The sequence below is a fragment of the Camelus bactrianus genome, chromosome 11 (genome assembly GCF_048773025.1).
Source record: "Camelus bactrianus isolate YW-2024 breed Bactrian camel chromosome 11, ASM4877302v1, whole genome shotgun sequence".
Lineage (NCBI taxonomy): Eukaryota > Metazoa > Chordata > Mammalia > Artiodactyla > Camelidae > Camelus > Camelus bactrianus.
In genome coordinates, this window is record NC_133549.1 from 69108888 (window position 1) to 69131231 (window position 22344).

Below are 22344 nucleotides of genomic sequence, written 5' to 3' on the forward strand. Positions count from 1 at the left end.
AAAATAAACAAATAGGACTATATCAAGCTAAAAAACTTTGCACAGTGAGAGAAACCATCAACAAAATGAAAAGGCAGCCTACTGAATGGGAGAAGGTATTCGCAAATGACATATTAGATAAGGAGTTAATATCCAAAATATGTAAAGATGCAATGCAATAGCAAAATAATAATAATAATAATAATAATAATAATAATAATAATAATAATAGTAATAATAATAAAGTTTAATTTAAAAATGGGCAAAGGACCTGAACAGACATTTTTCCAAAGATGATATACAGATGGCCAACAGATGCATGAAAAGACACACAGCATCACTCATCAGGGAAATGGAAATCAAAACCACAATGAGATACAACTTAACATCCATCAAAATGATTATCAGCAAAAAGACAACAAGTGTTGACAAGGATGTGGGGAAAAGGTAACCCCGCGCACTGTTTGTAGAATTGTAAATTGGTGTAGCCAGCCACTATGGAAAATAGTACAGAGATTCCTCCAAAAAAATGAAAAATATAACCACCATACAATCCAGCAATTATTTCATTCTTTTTTTTTTTTTTACAGCTGATTAGTATTCCACTGTATAAATTTACCACAGCTTCTTTATCCAGTCATCGTTGATGGACATTTAGGTTGCTTCCATGTTTTGGCTACTGTAAACAGCACTGCTATGAACATTGGGGTGCATGTACCTTTCTGAGTTAGTTTTCTCCAGATATATGTCCAGGAGTGGGATTGCAGGATCATATGGTAACTCTAGTTTTAGTTTTTAGAGGAACCTCCACACTGTTCTCCATTGCAGTTGCACCAATTTACATTCTCACCATAGATTTAAGTTTTCAAGGACTTGCCATACTGTTTTCCATAGTGGTTTGCAGCACTTTACAATCCCACCAACAGTGCACAAGAGTTCTAATTTCTCTACATCCTTTGCCAACACTTGTTATTTTCTGGGGTTTTAAAATTATTTCATGTATATTCATTTTTCCTTCTTTACCTGATTTTAAACTTCTTCAGGGCAGGGGTCAGGTCTGTTCTTCTGTGTGCCCTCAGGGCTAGCACGCACGTGCCAGGCACATGTTAGGTATTCTAAAGTAATTTTTGGTTCATTGAATGAAATGAACAGTTTGAGTTGAGCTCACTTCTACTTTTAGAACTTGGGGTAGAATTTTCTTTACAAATAGAACAGGCCAACTGCCATGATAGAGACTGAATAATTCTTTAGGACACTAGAGTCTGCATGGGAAGAATGTCGCTGTCACCTCCTTCTTGACTAAAAATGCAAACATTGTGGTCATCCCACAAGCTGCTGGGTCCATTGTTGCTAGGGGTAGTTCCCACCCTCCTTACAGAGGTTCAATGCTCTGGAAACCTAGTTTTATTTGAGTAGAACCAGAAGCTCCTAGGGGAAAAAAAACCCACTGATCTTGAGAAGCTCAGGAGTTGGGCCAGCACAGGAACCATGAGGAACTATCACAGATAGAAAGGTCCCAGTAAGTACAGGTATTTTCCATTCTGCTTTGTTCTCACCTTTACTCTGTTCCTCCCAAGCTTCCTGACATCTCTGGGAGTCAATTTCTTATCCATTGCCATGACTTTGAGGGTTACTCTGATGCCCCAAGTTCTTTGAGTTTCTATATGGAAAGTCCCTCCATTAGGCTCCCATTTGGCATCTTCAAATGAAACTGTCATTAGTATCTAAAAAAGGAACAAGTACAGAAGTGCTGAAACAATTAACTTTGTGAGAACAGATTCTTGAGACAAACCGCCTCAGGGTGGCTGGGTTGGCACAAGGCTCTCAGGTGTACATCCCCTTTGTGATTCATCTCTCTCTGGGCAATTCTGCCCCAGAGTCAGCCTTCCAGCCCCAGACCTTTTCCACCTCTGTTCTCCTCCTGCCTCCACCTCAAAGGATGGGGTTAGAGCAGAAGCTCCAGTAGATAGAAAGTTTGGGATGCAACTGAGCATTCCCAGGTAAAAAACAAATAAACCAACACTCCCTAAATATGCATTGGCTGACATTTTCCCCACAATTCTTTGATATAAGACTCCTCTGGGATTCATATTAAGAATTCCTGGGCCCCATCCTGGACTTCATGAATCAGAATTTCCAAGGAAGTAATCTGAAAGCCTAAATTTTTTTAAACCTTTAAGCCACGTGATTCCTGTCATCAGACAAGACTGGAAAACATAACATTAGTGAATATTTATCATTACTGATTCCTGGGCACTGACATAACGGGGTACATTTTTTTTTCCCTCAGAAAGGAATAAAGAGGCAACACTATTTTACTGGTAATCAAGACAAGCCTCAAGTCAGAAACCTGGCTTGACCTGCCGGGTACTCTCTTGGCAGAGTGTCCTTAACATCTCAGAGGCTAGGTTTCCTTATCTATTAAGTGGGATTGATATTGCATCTCCCTCACTGAGGATTAAATAAGGTAATGCACACAGAACGGTTACCCAATGCCTGCTAAATAAAATGCACGCTCAATATATAGATGCTATGTTATTTCCCCAGAAAACTCTTAGGGTATCTCCATCATATAAATATGGCTGAATAACGGTTTTGAAAAAAGCAGACTGGCCATTGGTGTTTCCAGGGATCTACACAGATACATAAGCACAGCCAGAAGTCCCAGTGATCACTTCTCTGACTAGACCCAGCAGACACAACTGTGGTTGGCTTTATCAAGCAAAAGGAAGAACATTTTAATCAGTCTGGCTCAAGCTGCGTAGGCAGGATTCAACCCAGACGTGACTTGGGACAGCTGGGCCTGCCCCGGGATGGCACCACAGCTTAGATTCAGAAGATTCCCTACTAGGTATAAGGACAAGAACCCCCACCTTCCTGACATGATGTGATATTGCCTCAGAGATAGTTCTCCAAACCCTAGAATCACCCAGCTCTGGTGATAGAGTCCCAACTCTGCCATTTACCTATGGGGTGACCTTGGGTAAATTGCTTAAACTCCGTAAGCCTCGGTTTTCTCATCCATAAAATGGTGATCTTAATGGTGCCTTCTTTAAGGTACTGTTGCTACCACTGAAAAAGAAAATAAATGTAAGGCAAATAAAGGCTGGCTACTATAAACGATCTTTAACAAGGAATGGATTATAATATCCACTTGGAGAGAAAAGACTTCCTCTTTAGTTTCTGTCTATTCCCACTATCACTGCTCTCAGAGTAAACAGGAGCCTCTTGGTTAGATCATCTACCTACTATTCCTTCTATTCACTCGGCATACGCATCTGTTTCGGGGGCTCCCTTCCATACTCCTGCTCCCCCTTCCCACAGACTCCCATACATTTCGTCCCATGCCACCTTCTAAAGGGAGACTGACCACTCCCTGGGACTTGGCTCCCTCATCACGCTGTTATCAATTGCACCTTCTGCAGGTGGGTAGGAAGACAAAGAGACTGAGGGTGGGGATTGAGGGTGGTCAGGAAGGGAGGAGTGAGGATTCAGAATAGGAGGGGAGAGGGTGGAAGTGTGTCATGAGGTTCCTCAAAATTGGTGAATTCTGAATCTCATCATTTTTACTGAATGAACTCAGATGATTCACTTCCCTTCATTAGCCCTCTATTTTCCTCTCTGTGCAATGGAAAAGGAAGTGCTTGCACTTGCTTTAAAGACAGAGAAGCATATAGAACCAGCTTGGGAGGGTCATGAGCCCATGAAACTACATATCACAGAGGCTGTGGGTGTTATGTTAGTTTTCTTCTGAACAATGCTTTTGAGTATACTAGCTCCTGGCTCAACATAGCCCCTTACACATCATTGACTTCTTGGCAATTTTCAGCAAATCCACCAGTTTCTGGTTCCCCATTCCAGCCCTTCGTTCCTCGGTATCCCCTTAATTTCCGGTTAAGTATTCTTCTCCATCCAGCACGGTAACCTGGGCTCTAAGCAGAGGTTCTAGGACCAGGGCCTTGCTTTGATTCCTGGTGGAGAGCTCAGAATGCAGAAGGTCTGGAAAGCTATGACCAACACTCTGAGATAATAAATGACTGGTTTAGCAAGTAACTGGGTTTAGATTAGGGACGAAGAAAAATTTGGCCAAGGCTCAAAATATTCATGCAGAGGTCTGAGCTTACTGGCTTGGGTGGGGCTAGGAATTGAGCCAGAGATGATGAGGCAGGAAAGGGTGAGAGGGTAGGGGTCATACGCTGAAGCTGGAGGGTCCAACTTGGCCCTTCTGTTCACTGATGACAGAGTATAACCCCAGGGTGTAGCCCCTGGCTCTTTGCTTTTGGTGAGTAAGGAAGCAAGCATGCAGCTTCCCCTCCCCACTCTTTCCAAAGGCCGCTGGGGGCCTAGCAGCTCCAGTACCTCCCCTATCGTGTTACAGCCCCAGACGTGGCTTCCAGTGCCTGCTCTGACAACAGCATCTTCACCCTTAGCATTACACACACAGGGAGAAGGAGTCCTCAGACCCAAGGAAGCTCTGTGACCAGCACTGACTGCCTCCTTCCCAGAACCGCAGAGGAGTCTGCCCCAAGTGTAGGAGAGAAAGAGAAGGGCTTCAGCCCACAGACAACTGGAGAGGAGGAGGAGAGAGTGGGAGTCAGGGCTGTGGGGGCCAGCAGCGCACACAGTTGGCCAGCTGCATTGCTGGGAACTGTTGGCTAAGGACACCGCATCCCCAATCAGCTAGAATCCTGGGATGGACTCCCAGGAATGGCCTGGACTTCTAGGCCAGTACCGCCATAGTCAGGAAGGCAAGGCAGGCACTCAAGGTACGAATTCTAGTTTACAAAGTTCATTCTTCTTTCTCTAGCTTCTAGAACTGCGCCTGACACATGGAGGCCCATTGATAAATACTGGGTGACTGAACAAAGGAATGAACGAGTGATTTCACACACAAATATGGTCTCATTCAATCTGTAAAGCGAGGCATGGGCAGGGCAGGTGTTGCCTTATTTTGCAGATGGGGAACTGAGATCAAAATAGTAGGGTGTATTGCCTGAGGTCGTTTAATTTGGACGTAGCTGACCTGCAGCCGGACACTGTACTCTCTACATTGTACCATGCTGAACGTCCTTGGTATAGCAACACAGGAAAACATCCTGTGACTCGATGTGAACTTCCCTTTGAGTCCTGCCAGTCAGAAAATAGCCTTTCAATGGCCCAGTTTCCTGGACGCAGTCTCGGCCAAGTTCGACATCCTGGTCCTCTTTGCACTCCCGGCATCTGCCTGCTTTTTGATGAGCAGCTCCAGGAAAGGGGGCCTCTCCATTAGTCTCTGTTACCACATCTAACTCGAGACGTCTGGACCACTGAGATACAGAGGCAGGAAGCTGGTGGTTTTACTCTGGGAGTCAGGAACAAAATGAAATCATATACATTTAGTTCCTTATTCTCTCACACTTGATAGAAACTTCAGATAGCCAAACCATGGAGTTAGTTCCTGAAACTCAGGCAAGCGACTAACTCATATGACAGCCGGGGCCTCCCAGGAGCTCCAAACCCATAGTCCTAGCAGTGCTTCTGGAAGGAGGTCTCCAAAGCCAGCAAGAGGGCTCCCCTGAGCTGGAACATCTTACATCATCTGGCCTTTCTCTTCACAGCCTTCTATCTTGAACCTGTCTCTTACGGAGGCAGAGAGATAGAGAGCAGTGGAACTGAGATCAGTAAACCTGGGTTCTGGCACTGGCTTTGCCACTCATCAGCCACATATCTTCTCTCCACCTCATTTTCTTCATCTGCAAAATGGGGATAATAATTCCCAGCTATCATAAAGCAGTTGTGAGTTTAAAGAGGAATGGCTTGTATCAAAGTCCTTTTGAGCACTAGACAGAAATTATCTTAGTACTTCTTTTTTTATGGAAAAGAAAAAAAAAAGACAAAGAGGAGGGAAACTTCCAGGGTGCCTCAAAGCTTTCTATTTTTACTTGTTCATGGATTCATTCATAAAAAAGCACCTGGGTGAACAAGGCTGCACCGGGTACAGAGGGAGAGACAAAGACATTTACGATGGGATCTCTACCCTGAAAGAATTGGAAGGCTAGCACAGACTGTGTCCAAAAGATAGACACAGATTTCAGAGAGCACTGAAGATTTAGAGTGGAAAGAGAGTTCTGTCTTCACAGAGGCTCTAGGATTGTTCAACCAGGTGAAGAGGCCAGAGTGGGAAGGAGGGGAAGAGGGGTGTCATGGTGCATAACGGTTTCCAAGCCTCTTTGTCCGGGAGGAAATGAGGTCACCCAGCTCTCAGAATCAGCATGACAGCCTCCAGCCAAGTAATCTGGAGTCATGCGAGCTGCTGGGGGAGCTCTGTGAATCACGACAGTCTGCTGGGAATTTCCTGATAACTAACCTAGGAGTTTCGGGGTAAGTCCTCAGGCTACAACATTTCTGTTTACATTCTGATCACGTTTATTTACAATTAATGGGTTCTAAATCCAAACAAAACATACCATAGTCTTCTAGAGGAAGTAGCAAGGTTGGTTCTGAGGTCTCTGTCACTTCTGATTCAGTCCATTTCCTGGGAGGCTGGTAGCTCAGAGCTGGGCGCAGAGAAACTCTTTCTCCAGAGGATGATGGGTCACCTACAGCCCAAAAGCTGTTCGCTAACTTGTATTTTCCCCAGGCAGAGGCTGGCACCCTGAGACCTCCGGCTGGAACAGAGCAAAGAGGCTTTCCTTCTTCTTGCCCTTCAGGCATGCTCCCTGCCCTCCTCCTGTCTCACTCAAGTGGACCCCGACACAAGGTCCAGGTTTGTCAGGCAGCAAAACACTATAGGCCGAGGCAGGGAGAAGGACCAAGCCTTGGGGCCCTAGAGAGACCCAGCCCGCTCCCCTCCCACTGAGGGGCACAGTCCTGCTAGGTGGATTCAACTGACCTCAACTCCTGGCTCCCAACACTAGGGGAAAGGGATGGGGTGACTGAACCTCAGAGTCCCTGCTGTGCTTCTTCAATTATGCCCACGTGATACGTGCGTGTGCATGTGCTTGTGTGTGTACACAACTGCGCACTCGCCCTCAGGCAGGAAGCATGGGTGGAGTCCTTTACACATGGTCTGTTTTCTGCAGGCCAATCTTATTTGGTGAACAATTATTTTATCTTATTAAAAACAAGCCTCTATGATGAAGTTGAATACTGAATACGCATGCATTTTAAAATCTGTAATTATCTTTTAGGAATGGGAGATCCAAGGATGTGTTTTCAAAAATTTAAACAGTGTAAAAGGCCATATAGTGAAAAATAAATCTCATTCTTGTCCTCCAGTTCCCCAGTTCCTCTCCTGAGAGGTGGAAACAGAACTTTCTACATTAATATGGCTTTACTATTTCATTGTCTTTATTAAGTGACTACACTATGGTCAAGACAAATAAATGAATCTTTCATTATAGGAACTTCCTGAGAGACCTACCACTTCGAGAAAAAGAGTCAACAGTTTGTACCTTAAGACTTTGTTTTCATAATCCTACAATATCATACCATGACCCTTACCCAATCCTTATCAAGTCCTCAATTTCAAAGACCTCCCTTAAACCAAACTGCAAATTCTCAGTAAAATTTGACTACCAGCCCCACCCCCCTCAATAAGCTACCGTACTACACTAGCAGTAAGCAATAAATTCAGCCTTGTCTTATCCACTGGTTATGTCCATTTAGGGGAAGCCGGCATACGACGGAGGCAGCCCCAGTGAGCAGGTTTTTTGTCTGTTTCAGGAGCGTGCGTCAGGTGCGTTTTCACGTAGAGAAAGAGACTTCACAGCTATCTTGAGCTGCAGACTGCCCCTGTAACCAAGGGTCTGAATCACTCTCCTAGGCAGTTGGGGACCGAAGATGAAAAGGGTGGAGAACAGGAATTTAGATGCTTCCCTAGCCCTCATTTAAAACCTGGTCCGTCCCTTACCGCTAGGAGCAGCGTTTCCCCTCACAGAGAAGGTTGAGGAAGCCCGGGGGGTTCAAATCGCGGCGGGCTGCAGGAAAGGGGAGGGAAGGGAGTGGACCTGGCGATCTCCGGCTGGGGCGGGGCCAGGGCTGGGGAGAGTCCTAATATAGAGCCGGCGCTGCGGGAGAGCAGGGCAGCGCGGAGACTGGAGCTCTAGAGCCCGGCAGAGCCTAAGAGTGTCTGCTAGTCCCGCTGTCCCGGCCTCGCGCCGCTCCGGCCATAGCCACCGGTAAGTGCGGGCCACCCTAAGAGCGCAAGGCGGATGCTGCGCTCCTGCGGGCTTCACTTCCCCCTACCCTCTACCCCGGCTCGGCATCCGTTCGGCATCGGCTGCGCGCTGAGTCACCGCGCCCCGTGCCCATGCTTCCCCTTGCGGGTGCCGGTCTAGGCTGCGCCGCGACCCGTGAGCCTCCAGAGAGGACAGACGGCCGGGCCTGGGGAGCCTGGTCACCGCGGGCTTGTCCCGCAGGGAGCCTAGGGGATCCTGGCCTGAACTGCAGTAACCCACCCGGTCCGCCTTCGCGCTCCTCCGCTTCTTCTCCTGACTTATCCTTCCTTTGCAGAGCCACTGTCTAGAGCCCCAGCCTCGCCACCATGAGAGTCCTGCCGGCGTTCCTGCTCCTCTGTGCCTTGGTCGTGAGGGACTGCAAAGTGAGTGGCTTCCCTGCTTTGACTCATGGCGGCGGGAGGGGGCTCGCAAGACCCCTGAACAGCGCCGGGGAAGGAAGGGGCTGCATAGGGAGCTGGAGTCCGAGTGCATCCACAGCAGGGCCAAACCCTCCCTGGGAAATAGGACAGGTGTGGCACTGGGGCCTTGAGAACCAAGGGAATCGCACTTGCCGGCAAGGGAGGAAGAAGCCATAGGGACTGTCCCAGCCTGCTGGCACCTGATTTGTGAAGTTTGCTTGAGTCAATCCTTTTCTCCCTGCTGGAAACCTAGGACCTTCCTTCCATGTGTGGTCTAGTTAGACATGAACAGGGTGAGGAGAGAGGGAACTGGAAGGAGGGGTTTGTTTGGGGACTGGGGCTAGTTTATCCTTACCCGGGAGTGCCAGGAGCATGGGACCTTTGGTGAACTTTCTCTTTGACCCTCCCCCATCTCTTCCAGGGCAGCCATGAACTTCATCAAGTGTCTGGTGCATGTGAGTATCCACCCCTTGCACAATATCTGGTTGCACAGATATCTTGGAAAAGCCTCAAGGGGCAACCCCTCCCTGGCCCTGCTGTAGGGCTGACTCCCCCCCACCCCTTGCCTCCTCCCACGCTCCTTGCTTACCCCCCAACCTTTGTGCTCTCCAGCGAACTGTGGCTGTCTGAATGGAGGAAAATGTGTGTCCTACAAGTACTTCTCCAACATTCAGCGATGCAGTTGCCCAAAGAAATTCCAAGGGGAACACTGTGAGATAGGTATGGGGATCCTGACTCTAACTGGGGAGGACAGAGCAGCACAGATTTGGGGGCAGGGAGACATGGGTGGGATGCAAGAGCAGGCAGGAGTTAGGTGGAGGTGGAGGGAGGGCATCTTCATTCCTGTGTGATATACATAGTCAAACACAAACACATAAAGCTGTGGCTGCGGGAATGTAAGGTAGGGATGGAAGGAGACACTTTCCAATGTCTTCTGCCAGACCTGAAATCATGTGCGGACCAGCAGGATCTCTAAGGTACCTGTCTCAACTTTCTCCTCTTTCTAATCTCATCTGCATATCCTTCCATAGATACATCGAAAACGTGCTATGAGGGGAATGGTCACTCTTACCGAGGGAAGGCCCACACTGATATCATGGGCCGGCCCTGTCTCGCCTGGAACTCTGTCACCGTCCTTCTGAAAACGTACCATGCCCACAGAACTGATGCCCTGCAGCTGGGCCTGGGGAAACACAATTATTGCAGGTGAGGTGGGGGCAGCAGGGACCCTCCTCATGGCCTCACAGAAACCCTTGTTGCCATACTTTCTGCTTCCCGGGTGCTGGCCATAGCATGAGAAAATCAAGGCCTCTGGTTGAGTCTTCCCTGGAGGGGAGGATGCAGAAATGGCATTCTGGGCTGGAATGACACCCCCCTCCCCTTTGTGCTGCCAGGAACCCAGACAACCGGAGAAGGCCCTGGTGCTATGTGCAGGTTGGCCTAAAGCAGCTTGTCCAGGAGTGCATGGTGCATGACTGCTCTTTTGGTGAGTGTCACTGGCCTGTTTATGATGGGGGTGTGGAAGGGGACAAACAACAAACTCATACGTTCCCTTATTCCATCATCACAGGAGGGATGAGGAGGAAGGCCTGCCTGGCCCTGAAAAACTGGGAGGTCAGAGGACCAGAAGGACATTTGATCCTACCTCCCTCCCCAAGATATACCTCTCTCTCTCCTGCAGGAAAAAGTCCCTTCTCTCCTCCAGAAAAAGGAGACTTTCAGTGTGGCCAGAAGGCTCTGAGGCCCCGCTTTAAGATTGTTGGGGGCGAATTCACCACCATCGAGAACCAGCCTTGGTTTGCAGCCATCTACAGGAGGCACCGCAGCGGCTCTGTCACCTACGTGTGCGGTGGCAGCCTCATCAGCCCCTGCTGGGTGGTCAGCGCCACCCACTGCTTCATGTATGTCCCTCTGTCTCTTCTCCCAGACCCTCCGGCCCTACCCCCAAACAGATCCCTTTCTCCTTCCCAGCAAAGGATTCCACTTGAATTCTACCCCCTCGGCCTCTCTCCCTATGGCTCATGACTGTGGGGACAAGAGATGCTCTGAGGTCACCGTGGTGGGGAGGGGGAAGTGACAGGGTCTCATGAGATCAGACAGTCTGACAGGGCTCCTCTCCCACAGTAATCACCAGGAGAAGGAGGACTACATAGTCTACCTGGGTCGGTCAAACCTCAACTCCATTACGCCTGGGGAGATGAAGTTTGAGGTGGAAAAGCTCATCCTGCATGAGGACTACAGCGAAGATACCCTTGCTCACCATAATGATATTGGTGAGTAGAAAACCCTCATCAGCCATAACAAGGATGGCTTGGGGGAGCAGGGTCCAAGGAGAGACCCAAGTGGGAGGTTGATCCTGTAGGGAAACTTAAAGACTCTGCTTTAACAGCAAAGGGAGTGGTGGGGAAGTGTTCAGAGTGACATACGCAAGGGGCCTGGTGCTCCTCTGTAGACTCCCTGATTTTCCAAATAGCCTCCTCTGGGCGGCAGTGGCCCTGGGGGCATATAGCATGGACTGGGACACTCCTTTGGTTGTTGGATGCAGCCTCTGCCTATCCCAGGATATAGAACTTGGAGAGAGCACTGGGCTAGATTTCAGCCCAGCTCCCTCAGAAAAAAATCCCCATATAGCTGTATGCAGCAGCCCCAGCTGTCCAAGCCCCTGTCAGCAGCTGGAACAAAGCCCTTGAGGTATGGAACAGGGGAGGCTTGTCTCTGGTGATAAGGTGCCAGCAGGCCTCCCGGGATGACCTCTGACCTAACTGATGTAGGAATAGACAACCACTCCCTCGGGGTTTGGAGGGGAGAGATGGCGACAACCTGACAAGGTGGTGATCTATCCCCTCTGACCCCTTCCTCCTCCTCCAGCCTTGCTGAAGATCCGTTCCAACACGGGCCAGTGTGCGCAGCCATCCCGGTCCATACAGACCATCTGCCTGCCGCCAGAGAGGGGTGATGCCCGTTTTGGCACAAGCTGTGAGATCACTGGCTTTGGAAAAGAGAGTTCCTGTAAGTGACATGTGGGTCTGACTGAGACGGTCCGGGGTTGGGGAGTGGTGGTGTTGTAACCTGGAAGTGAGCTCAGCTTGATCAACAGAGGACCGTGCAGGTAGAGATGGAAGCACTATGGAGGCAGCAGACAGGTCCAGGGATGGAGTGAGGAGTGCTGTTTAGGGAATGATGGGCTACAAAGTTAAATGGATGGGAGTGAGGGACTAGAAGTGGGGTAAAGACCTAGATTTGGGTGGAAAAAGGAAAAAGGGTTTCCCTGGAAGGGACACTTTTTGGTCCCCTCCCTGGCAGAGTCCAAATGGGCGAGCTGGACAGACACATCTCTCATAAATTCCTCCCTGTTTCCTCCACCAGCTGACTATCGCTATCCAGAGCAGCTGAAAATGACTGTTGTGAAGCTGGTCTCCCACCAGGAGTGTCAGCAGCCCCACTACTACGGCTCTGAAGTCACCACCAAAATGCTGTGTGCCGCTGACCCACAGTGGAAAACTGATTCCTGCCAGGTGAGAGTTCCAAGCATCACTCTCCATCAACCTCAGATCTCCCCTGGGCTCTTGGGCCTGTCCCTACCAGTTTTGGGGAGCCTCTCTCCAGCCAAAGCCCTAAGAAGCCAGGACCAGGGACTGAGGTCTTAGAAGGCTTAAAGCAATCCTGTGTTTACCAAACATTGGTCAAGAGCCTGGCTTGTGCTAGGCACTTCAGACTCGGGGAGGGAGGGGGACTAAGACCATAAGAACGGGAAAACAATAGAGAATAACACAACTCGGTGCTCAGAGTGTGGTGTGAATTATAAGTGATCTGTTCAGGAGCGGGAGGTGAGTGTCAACTAAATGGCCATGTAGCGGGGGTTTTAGAGACACTGTGACTCAATAGGGATTCGAGGAGGCAGAGGGAAGAAAGGAGAGCATGTCAGTTGAAAGATACAAAAATGAGAATAAGCATGGCATATTTTGGGATGGGAAGGAGAAGTGGGGTCTATGAATGTGGATGGAATAGTAGATTGGAAAGCCAAGCAGAGGATTTTAAACTTGATATGGTAGGAGAGGGGAGTTCACTAAGGACTCTGATTCTAGCCAACTCTCCCCTCTCTCTCGGGCATGACTGGGTGGTAGGATCAGATGGCCTCCTTCTCGCTTCTCCCAGGGCTCACCTTGGTGTCTTTGGCTTAACAGGGAGACTCGGGGGGCCCAATGGTCTGCTCCATCCAAGGCCGCCTGACTCTGACGGGGATTGTGAGCTGGGGCCGAGATTGTGCCATGAAGGACAAGCCTGGCGTCTACACCAGGGTCTCAAGCTTCCTGCCCTGGATCCACACTCATACCGGGGGAGAGACTGGCCTAGCCCTCTGAGGGCCCCCAGAGAGCCAAGGGAGGAGGGGGCGCCGCCCACTCCTATGCTGACCGTCAGTTTTGCAGTAGGGCCATCTGCACCAGCTATGTATAAGGAAGAGACTGAGGAAGATGGGCTCTGCTGAGATGGTTTTGTTTGTGCTGCCCACCGGGGTGAGCGACAATAGCTTTACCCTCAGATACGGGCCTGGGTGCTGGGTGCCCAGATCCTCCCCCTCCGGCCAGGACGGAAGGGTGGTCCTGAACCAGGATGGTACTGTCGTCTTCGGAACGAAAACCTGGTGTTAAAAATGGCACCTCCTGTGCATAGGTGGAAGGAGAGCCAGCTCCCCACTGTTGGGAAATGAATTATTTCCCAATTAGGAAGTGTAACGGAACTGAGGTCTCTTGAGAGAGCTTGGCCAATGTGGGCACAGTGGCTTAGAGAAGAGAGACCCTGATGACTCGAGGGAAGGGCTCTAACATTCCATGACTGTATCAGGACACATTATACATGCATGTGTGTGTTTGCACACTTGGGCACAGGCTGTGTCAGTGTAAGAGTTGGTGTTCTGTGTCTGACTACAAGTCTAGATATGTCCCCCAATTGTATGGACTGTGATGCCACATGAAATGGTCTGTTTGGAGAGGTCGTGGGTCACTCCTGGGACCCACCTGGGTCTCTCATGTGGTGATAGCTATAAATGTATTATTCTGGGGCAGGGGCTAGGACTAGCACTAAATTTTCAGTTTCACTTTCACATTGATGCCCATTTCTTGGCCAGTTATCCCTTCTGACCTTCCAGGAGAGTTCATCCAATCCTCACTGAGTGAGGTGAGGACCACTCCTGTACACTAAATATTTAATAATTATATTCTGTTATTTTTATTTATATATATTTTTGTAATTTTGAATGAAGATGATCAATAAAATATGATTTTTCTGAAGATTTTGGCTTTTCCCTGGTGCTTGTATGAGAGGGAGTTGGGAGCATAAAAAGAAAATGACAGGGACGGCACGTACCCCAGAGTTTCCGGTGGGGCTACATCTCTGGACTTAACAGGGCTTTGGGAAGTGGAGGCTGGGAGAGTTGTAGAGCAGGCCCTCCATTGCACATAAGGTACAAAAAGGTGCCCAAGCCAGAAGCCCACAGCGTGGTACCTGTGTGCAGGCTTTGTCCACTCCCAATTCCCTCCTCAGTCTGATGCCTTTGTGCAGTGCACATGTTGTACAACCGTACATAGTGACCCTCTTTAGGATTTATTCCACCGTATTCTCTTCACTCTGCTCCCCAACAATCCTTGGGCTGACATCAACCAAAGAGGACACTTGCATGAGTGAAAACTGCTGATCCAAAACCCAGCCTGGGGTGGTGTGGGGTGGGGGGAGGGTATAGCCCAGTGGTAGAGTGCATGCTTAGCATGCACAAAGTCATGGGTTCAACCCCTAGAATCTCCATAAAGTAAAAAAATAATAATGATAATAAATCAATATTACCCCCCCAAAAAAACAAAAAATTAAAAATTAAAATACCAAAAAACCAAAAACCAGCCTAGCTTGAGTCTGTGGCATTCAGGGAACAGAAAACATAATTTCCCATCATCTGTGCCTGGGGCTGGAGCTCAGTTTCCCCACTGTGTTATTGAAGCCCCTGACCAGCCATCACTATCCCTAACATCAAGGAGCCCAGAATCTAAAGCTGGTTGATATCCTAATGGAGGTGAATATATATTTTGAACCAAACATCAGTGTCTGAAGAACTGGGTATAGAAGGCAGGCAGGGAGATAGAGCTGAATGCCAAAATATTGGAATTTCCAAGCTACGTTAATGAGTTTTGGCAGCGTTTCTTAACCAAGTCACCTGAGAACTATATATATATATTTGTCTATGCCCCACCCACTGAGACTGTTATTCAGGTCAGGGCTGGTTCCAGGGCTCGTGATTTTAGAAAAATTCCCCAGGTGCTTCTGGTATGCAGCCCTGATTGAGATCCATTAGGGACAATTGGCCAGATTATGTGAAGGACTCAGTAAATTCAAGATGTGATCAGCATATGCTCTCTGCATGAACAGTTAGTTTTCTGAGTGGGATTTGGGAGTACAAGGTCTCCTGGACTTTCTGTTCAGAGGATCCCTAGACCATGGACCTCCCGAGGGCAAGGACCCGGAGTATTCAGTTTTTGTCCCCGTAATCTAGCATGTCATTTCATTTAGTACGATGCAGTGGTTCAGAGCATGGATTTTGGAGTCAGGTGGCCTGGACTAGACCCCTGGCTCTAAAACACTAGCTGTGTGACTTGGGAAAGACTCTTCCCCTCTTGTGCCTCAGTTTCCTCATCTGTATAAAAGAGATAATAATGTCTACCTCTCAGGATTGTTACAAGGATTCATGAGTTCATAAGTCTCTTGGTCATAATCCTGGCACCTACTAAAGGCACAAAAACAGTGGCTACTATTACAAAATCCTGTAAATTGAATTGAATTGAATGGGAAGCCCCTCCCCTCTTCCACCCCAGGATTGCACAGGTGTCTTTTGTGGCAGCTGAAACTTACTAGGAGAGAAAAGGCAAGATGTGAGGCCCAAGGGCCCAGCCCAGGCTGAGTTGCTGCTCAGCCTCTGATTTCCCCCGCAGGGGCCAAGAAAGGTCTTGTTCCAACTTGAGCATCACCAGCATCAGGGCTTGCAGACACTGAAAACAGGAAGTCTCAGCCCCACTGGTTGAGCAATGACACTGCTAGCTCTCTTCAGACCATTTCCCAGCCACCAGCCCGACCCCCAGCCAGCTGCTGCTTCTTCCCAGTCACAGACCACACTTGGGGTTGGCAGGGGATAGGCCACTTCTCCAGCAGCCAGTTTCATGGTTCCAGATACTCCCCTGTCACACACTAGACGACCTTCTAGTACTCCCTATGCACTGGACATTGTACTAAGTTCTTCGTATATTATCTGGTTTAATCTTCGTAACAATTCTATGAGGCAGGTGCCGTCGTTAGCCTCATTTTACAGCAGAGAAAATGGAGGCACAGAGAGATTGGCCAGCCCAAGGCGATGTCGGGTGGTGAGTGCCAGACCCAGGCAGCTGGCTCCAGAGTGCACAGGTCTGGCACTACGACACATGAGCTCTCAGCAGGGCCCACCCTGCAAAGAGACAGCAGCCCTCTTTTCAAGCTCCCTACTTCAGGGATGCAGGGTGCAGGAAGGCTAAGTGTATCAGAATGTCAACTCTGGCCTAGATTCTAATCCTTTCCTCTTAAAAGATTCCCAGACCAAGGAAAGAAATCACCCTTCGCCACCAGTTTCAAAGTCAAACTTCCCCCTTCTCAAGCTAACCTCAGACTTTTGGGTTAAAACCTGATAGCCTTGAAGTGGTTTCCGTTTTCACCAGCACTCCTCCTTCTGAAATAGTCTGTGGCCCATTCTACTATCAGAACTCAACTTGATTTCCACTCATGCTCTGCCTATCCCAAGCCAACCCTGTACAACAACCACACCCCCGCCCATACCCGCCACCTGGTGTGTCCACCTACCATCCCAACAGCAAACATTCGGGGCTGCCCTTTGAGTCAGACACAGTAAGAGGAGTTTGCTGAGGTGTTCTTTAAATAACAGTACTACTGAAATATATTAATTCACATGCCACTCAATTCACCCATTTAAAGTGTACAACTCAATGATTTCTAGTATATTCCCAAAATTGTGCAAATATCACCACAATTAACTAGAGAAAAATTTTGTCACCTCAAAAAGAAACCCTGTGAGACAGGAAGGAAGGGGGCAGGGCACAGCCATTCAAGGAATAACACAGCAATTAACACCAGAATGGCAGTAGGCCTTGAGGCTCAATATGGTGGGAGATTTGACTTCTAGCAGAACTTGCGCTTCATTATATGCTCACTGTAACATACTAGCATGGTGAATAACATGCCCACAGGCGCCATGACAATCCCAAGGCTAGCCACAAAAGGTCAAAGAGTGGGAAATGGCCAACTTCCTGGGAATCCCAGCCCCTTCCCCAGGGTAGTTAGATTGGTCCTTCTACTTATTAGTATATGAAGCTACTGAGTCCATAAAAATTGCCTTTTTGCTCACTCTTCTTTGGAGATGGCCTGCACTTTGTCTATGGGGTGTGTACCTACTCTTACTCTAATCTGAGCCCCCAAACCCCACACCTTTCTCTTGCCTTGAAACAGCCTACACTCTATGTAGTATGTATCTCTCTAAATAAACCTTCCTTTACTCAACTGTGGCTCACTCTTGAATTCTTTCCTATGCAAAGCCAAGGACCCACTCTTGGCAGTGCACATCCCAGGGACTCAACAGAGACCTGGGACAAGGCCCTCCTCACACCTCACGTCCTTTTTTCCTGTATCACCTGTACCCATCAGCAATCACTTTCTTTTTCTCCCCAATTTCCTTAGCCTCTAATCTACTTTCTGTCTCTATGGTTTGGCCTGTTCTGGACATTTCATATAAATAGAATCATATAATAAGTGGTCTTTTGTGACAGACTCTTCCCCTGCCATGATGATTTCCAGTTGTCACGCTGTAGCATGTATCAGTGGTGTTGTTGAGTTTCAAGTAGCAAATTCGGAGAAAAGGTAGTCTAGGCCCCCTTCTGACCTTGCAGTCCCACGGAGTCCTTCAACAACCTTAAAACGTTTTTTCTTTAAGGATCTAGACACCAAGCATTGTTTTAGATGCTGGGGATACAAGAATGAATGGGACGTAGTCCTAGTCCTCACAAAATTGCAAAGGAGACAGAACCATGCCCGCAATTTAATGTGAGAAATGCTATAATAACGTGCATGGAACAGTGATGAGGAAGCAATTAATTCTGCCCTGGCACATCAAGGAAGACTTTACAGAAGAGGTGATATTTTACCTGGGCCTTCAAAGATCCAAAGAAATTTGCCAAACATGGAGGAAAAAGGCATTCCAGGCTTTGGGAAGAACATGAAGGCATGAAAGGCAAGGCATTCTCAAGAAGTGATGAATAAACTGTTGTGGTAGAGAAAAGAGTGTGAGGGCCAATGAGCAAGCAGAGAGTGGAGTGAGCACTGGTCAGGAGCTGCTGGGATCCGGCTAATAAGGACCCTTAGGCAGGGCTGATACTTAGTAGCAGGCGCCAGTACTGCTCATCACTAAAACGCTGCTGTCCCAAGGTCCCCTCCATGTAGCTCCTGTCACCCAGTGTCTCTCCACTTCTTCATGATCCAGCAACCATAGGGTTAATGCCTGGCAGAGGGTCCCCAACAGGGGCCTCTGAGATTCCCTCCCTCCTCCAGCTGCTGTCCAAGTGTTGGTACTCTGAAGTCTTCCTGCTAGTTAAATATTTTGAATATCACCTCTTGCCCTCAGGTAGTATGTTTCCAAATCTAGAAAGTTAATTAAGGTCAAAGAGGCATACTTTTTTTCCCTTTTTCCTCTTAACTAAAAATTTCCACCCAATTCTGAAAGTCAAATGCTTCCATAGCATTCCACAGCCATTGTTAACTTGTAACATCTCTGGCTTCTTGAGTCTCCTCTGCCATCTCTGCTTGGCCTGGAATTTTGGGTCCCCCAAGGTCAGATCCTAGATTAGCTCCTCTTTCCACCCTCAATTTTCTCCCACACAGTTTTATTCACACCCAGGCTTAAATTACCACCAACAAACAGTTGATTCACAAAAGCTTATCTCCAGCCAGACCTCTCCTCTGAGCTCCAAACCCTTATTTTCCACTGTCTGCTTTACACCCACTTTTAGGTTGTCACATATGGGGCACCTCAACCTGCCCCAAATTAGCCCTGTCTTCAGGCCTCAACCTGATGGACCTCTTCCATTATTCTCTGGCTCAGGTCATGGTACCACCTCCATTCACCTCCAGAAGCCTAGGAGTCATCCTGATGCTTCTCTCCTCTCACCCACCTCATCCCATCGGGTCACCAAATCCTGGCAGTTTGCCCAATAGCTCTTGAAGTCATCCATTTGTCTCCATTTTTATCACCACCATTACTTGAGCCCATGCAACCATCAACTCATGCCTGGACCACCACAATAGCTTCCCAATGGCCTCCCCCATTGACTCTTATTTCTCCTTTTACTCCCTCCCACCCCACCCCCCACTCCTCCTCCCAATCCATTCTGCTTACATGAAGCAAGAAATCTTTTGAAAATGCAAATGTGCTCAATGACTCCCATTGCTCCTGGCTGGTTAGCTTGGGCAGGGCCTGGCCCCTTCTTCCTCTCCAACCTCTCCCAGTCTTTCCCTACTCAGCCATTCTCTTACAGTTCCTCTGTTACCGCAGGGCCCTTGTTCACAATGTTCCTTCTGCCTAGGACTTTTCCCCAGACTTTCTTTGGCTGGTAAAGTTCTTCCTCATGCTTCAGAGATTGCTTCACCAAGGAAGTCTTTCCTGTGTTGTCTCTGTCTACAGCGGATCCTGCTATTTTGTCTACAGTCTTATCACGCTATGCACCACCTTTCTGATGCACTTGTCACTACTGCAATAACACTATTTGATGAACGTTTGCTTTTCCCCACCAAACTGTAACCTCCGCGAGGGACAGTGTGCTTTTTATCGCCACTATATCCCCAGCACCAAGCATGATGTCTAGAATATGGCAGACAACTAACAAATATTTATTGAATGAATGTATTCTGATGAGTTTCTTTCCATTTTTCCTCTGCTTCTTCTTTTACATAGTTGTGTTTACACTCTACCCATAATTTTGTATCTTATCTTTTGCCTTTGTCATATTTTGTCATAAGCCATTTCCTGTGGTATTACAAATTTCTCCAAGCCTGTGTGTATAATGGAACTAATAATAACATTCATCCAACCTACCTTTCTGGATTGAGGCATCACAGATTAAGTAGGTGAAAGTTCTTTATAATCTCTGTGTACATATGAGACGGTATTATTTGCATTTAAGAGGAAATGGAGGTGAAATTTCTTTCTGGTGCCCTCCTCACCCTTGGTTTTATACCTCTTTTCCCTGGGCATTTTTTGTTTTTGTTTTTTTGGTGCCCTTGTTCTGCCTGACCACTTCGTTAAGGGCTAAAATAACTCATTAACTTTAATATGCTACCAGCCCAAGGAGGTTTGCATTTTTTAAAAGGACATCTGAAAGAAGGGCACTCAGGCCAAGGTGATGAAGTTTGGGGGCTGGGAGAGGACTCAAGATATGCACTGATTTACCCTTGACTCATTTCACTCATTCATTTGACAAACACTTTATTGAGAGTTGGTTGAGGGCCTGCCACTGTGCTGTGTACTGGATGTAGAGATGGAAGACCCGGTCTCAGCTTCAGTGGGTGGAAGTAAAGTGGGGGGGGACAGACAAGCCAATGAATAGAGTACAGTGAGAGCGCAGCTATACGGAAGACGTGCGAGATGGGCGTGGAGGGCTAAGAGCGGAGTCTCGACGGGCTAACATGGAAGGGAGAAACGACCATCTGAGCAGAGGAAACAGCACGTGCAAAGCTAAAGAGGAAGCAGAACACGTGGGGCACTCAAGGAACTGCAGGGAGTTCAAGTGGATGGGCTACAGGGCCAACTTTGGAGAGGCGATTTGGCTGGAGGGATTGGCGAGAGCTGAAACCTGAGGGCCTAGAGGACCCTGCCTGCCACATGAAGGACTTTGGGCTTTATTGTGATGGGGAGTCGTTAGAAAGTTTGAAGCATGGGGAGCAGTGTGAAAGATTAATTAAAAGAAGATTATTTGGCCTAGATGACTATGGGCAGGGAAAACCAGCTCAGAGACGAGTACAATAATCCAGGTAGGCACTGAAGAGTGTCTGAACCAGCAGGGTGGGCTGGGAGGGGAGGGTACAGATGCGGGAGACTTGGCAGGGATAGGATAGCCTTGGAACCTGGCTTGGGTGAAAGGCGGAGAAGGACACATCATCGGGTTTAGCCTCCTGCCCTCAGACAGGTGAGATACTGCACAATTTTACAGATGAGAAACTGAGGTTCTACCGTAAGCAATTTCCCTAAAGCCCCATCTAGTAGGTAATAGACCAAACTAGAGTGACTACTGGTGGAAGTGTGGGGATCAGTATCCACAGGGCAAGCCAGACCTGCTCACGGCCTCTGTGACTCTGTCCACTCAACGGAGAACTTTCTCATCACCCTAATCATCAAGTGGTGATGTCATCCAAAACTTCAGGGGTTGAGGCTTGTTCCCTAAACATCCCAGATCTGTTCAGCCCTGTGACTGTGCTTCTGACTGAAGGAGCTTCTCCCAAACCTCCCAGTCCTGTGATGCACTGTCAGCGAACCAGTGGATGGGTCTGTGGTAGGGGATTAGCAGACGCTGGATCTAGCTGTTTGCTTTCTGGCTTCCTAGAACTGAGACATGACTTCTGGTGTTTGAGAAGATCATAAGCACTTGGCACATAGTCAGGTTCTGCATGCAGGATGTGAAAATGAAGTGGATTTTGTAAGAACTCTGACTTGTGGGGTTTTCAGCCCAATCCCTCCATCCCCCTTTTCTGTGGTCTGCCAACTGCCTTTAACTTCTCACTCTCTTTTAATATGAAGGAAAGGGAACGACTTCCCTCTCTCACCTGGCTCTTCCCATCTTTGCTCTTCAGTCTCCTTAGCTCTCTCCAGAGCGTATGTATAAGCTGGGGTCAACGCCACTGGCAAATAGGACTTCAAGTTTGGTTTCACCCCTAAGTAGCTTGGTGACAAGGCTCAGCCCCAACCTCAGTTTTTCTCTTATTCCTCACTACACCTGTATATCACTTACCATCACACACTGAGAGGCTCTGCCAGGGGAGCTCCAAGCTTTGCAGTCCCAGCAGAACTGGATGTACGTGTGGAGTTAACAGCTATTGATCAGATCACTTTTATTCTCCACTGGAATCTGGCCACCATCCCTGGCCTTGGAGAGCTATTAGAATTTTGCCAGGATGCCCTATTGGTGGGCATACCAGAAGTCCTGCTCTGACAGCAGCCTACTGTAGCCCTGTCAAGTCAAGACACCCTCAGGCCCTTTATCTCAGCCCTTTCTGTCTCCTTGGCTGGACTACTTCATGGCTGAGAGAATGAGAAAGGATGGACAGAGACCCAGAATGGGATAAACACTTTGCTTAAAACAAGTCTAAAGAGGTTGTTCTTGGGACGGTCCTTAAATCAGCAACTTCAGCATCGCCTGGCATTCGTGAGAAGTGCAAAATGATCAGGCCCCACCCCATATCGACTGAATCAGAAACTCTAGAAGTGTGGCCTGGCAATCTGTGTTTTAACAAGACCTCCAGGCGATTCTGTTACATACTCAAGTTTGAGAACCGCTGATTTAAGGTGTTGATTCTCAGACTTCAGCATGCATCCAAATCACCTGGGGAAGCTTGTTAACCATAATCGGGTTAAACAAAACTGGACTGGTGTCAGGGCAACTGTACCTTTAGCAAGTTCCCTA

The 22344-nt window shown here is 48.2% G+C and overlaps 1 protein-coding gene and 1 long non-coding RNA gene across 2 annotated transcripts; one reads left to right on the forward strand and one right to left on the reverse strand.

Annotated features, from left to right (window-relative positions):
• Positions 1-294: 294 nt before the first annotated feature.
• Positions 295-7899, reverse strand: LOC141579158 (uncharacterized). The gene is made up of 3 exons (XR_012510305.1): positions 6426-7899; positions 2946-3051; positions 295-1703 (listed from the first exon to the last, which is right to left on the reverse strand). It is a non-coding gene; the product is annotated as an uncharacterized LOC141579158 (long non-coding RNA).
• Positions 7900-7990: 91 nt separating this feature from the next.
• On the forward strand, positions 7991-13884 carry PLAU (plasminogen activator, urokinase). Its single transcript, XM_010963150.3, has 11 exons — positions 7991-8138; positions 8473-8560; positions 9018-9051; positions 9209-9316; positions 9628-9802; positions 9991-10082; positions 10278-10497; positions 10721-10869; positions 11465-11605; positions 11963-12111; positions 12781-13884. The coding sequence occupies exons 2-11, from the start codon at positions 8504-8506 to the stop codon at positions 12955-12957; spliced, it is 1302 nt and encodes a 433-aa protein (XP_010961452.1). The 5' UTR covers positions 7991-8138; positions 8473-8503; the 3' UTR covers positions 12958-13884.
• Positions 13885-22344: the final 8460 nt, after the last annotated feature.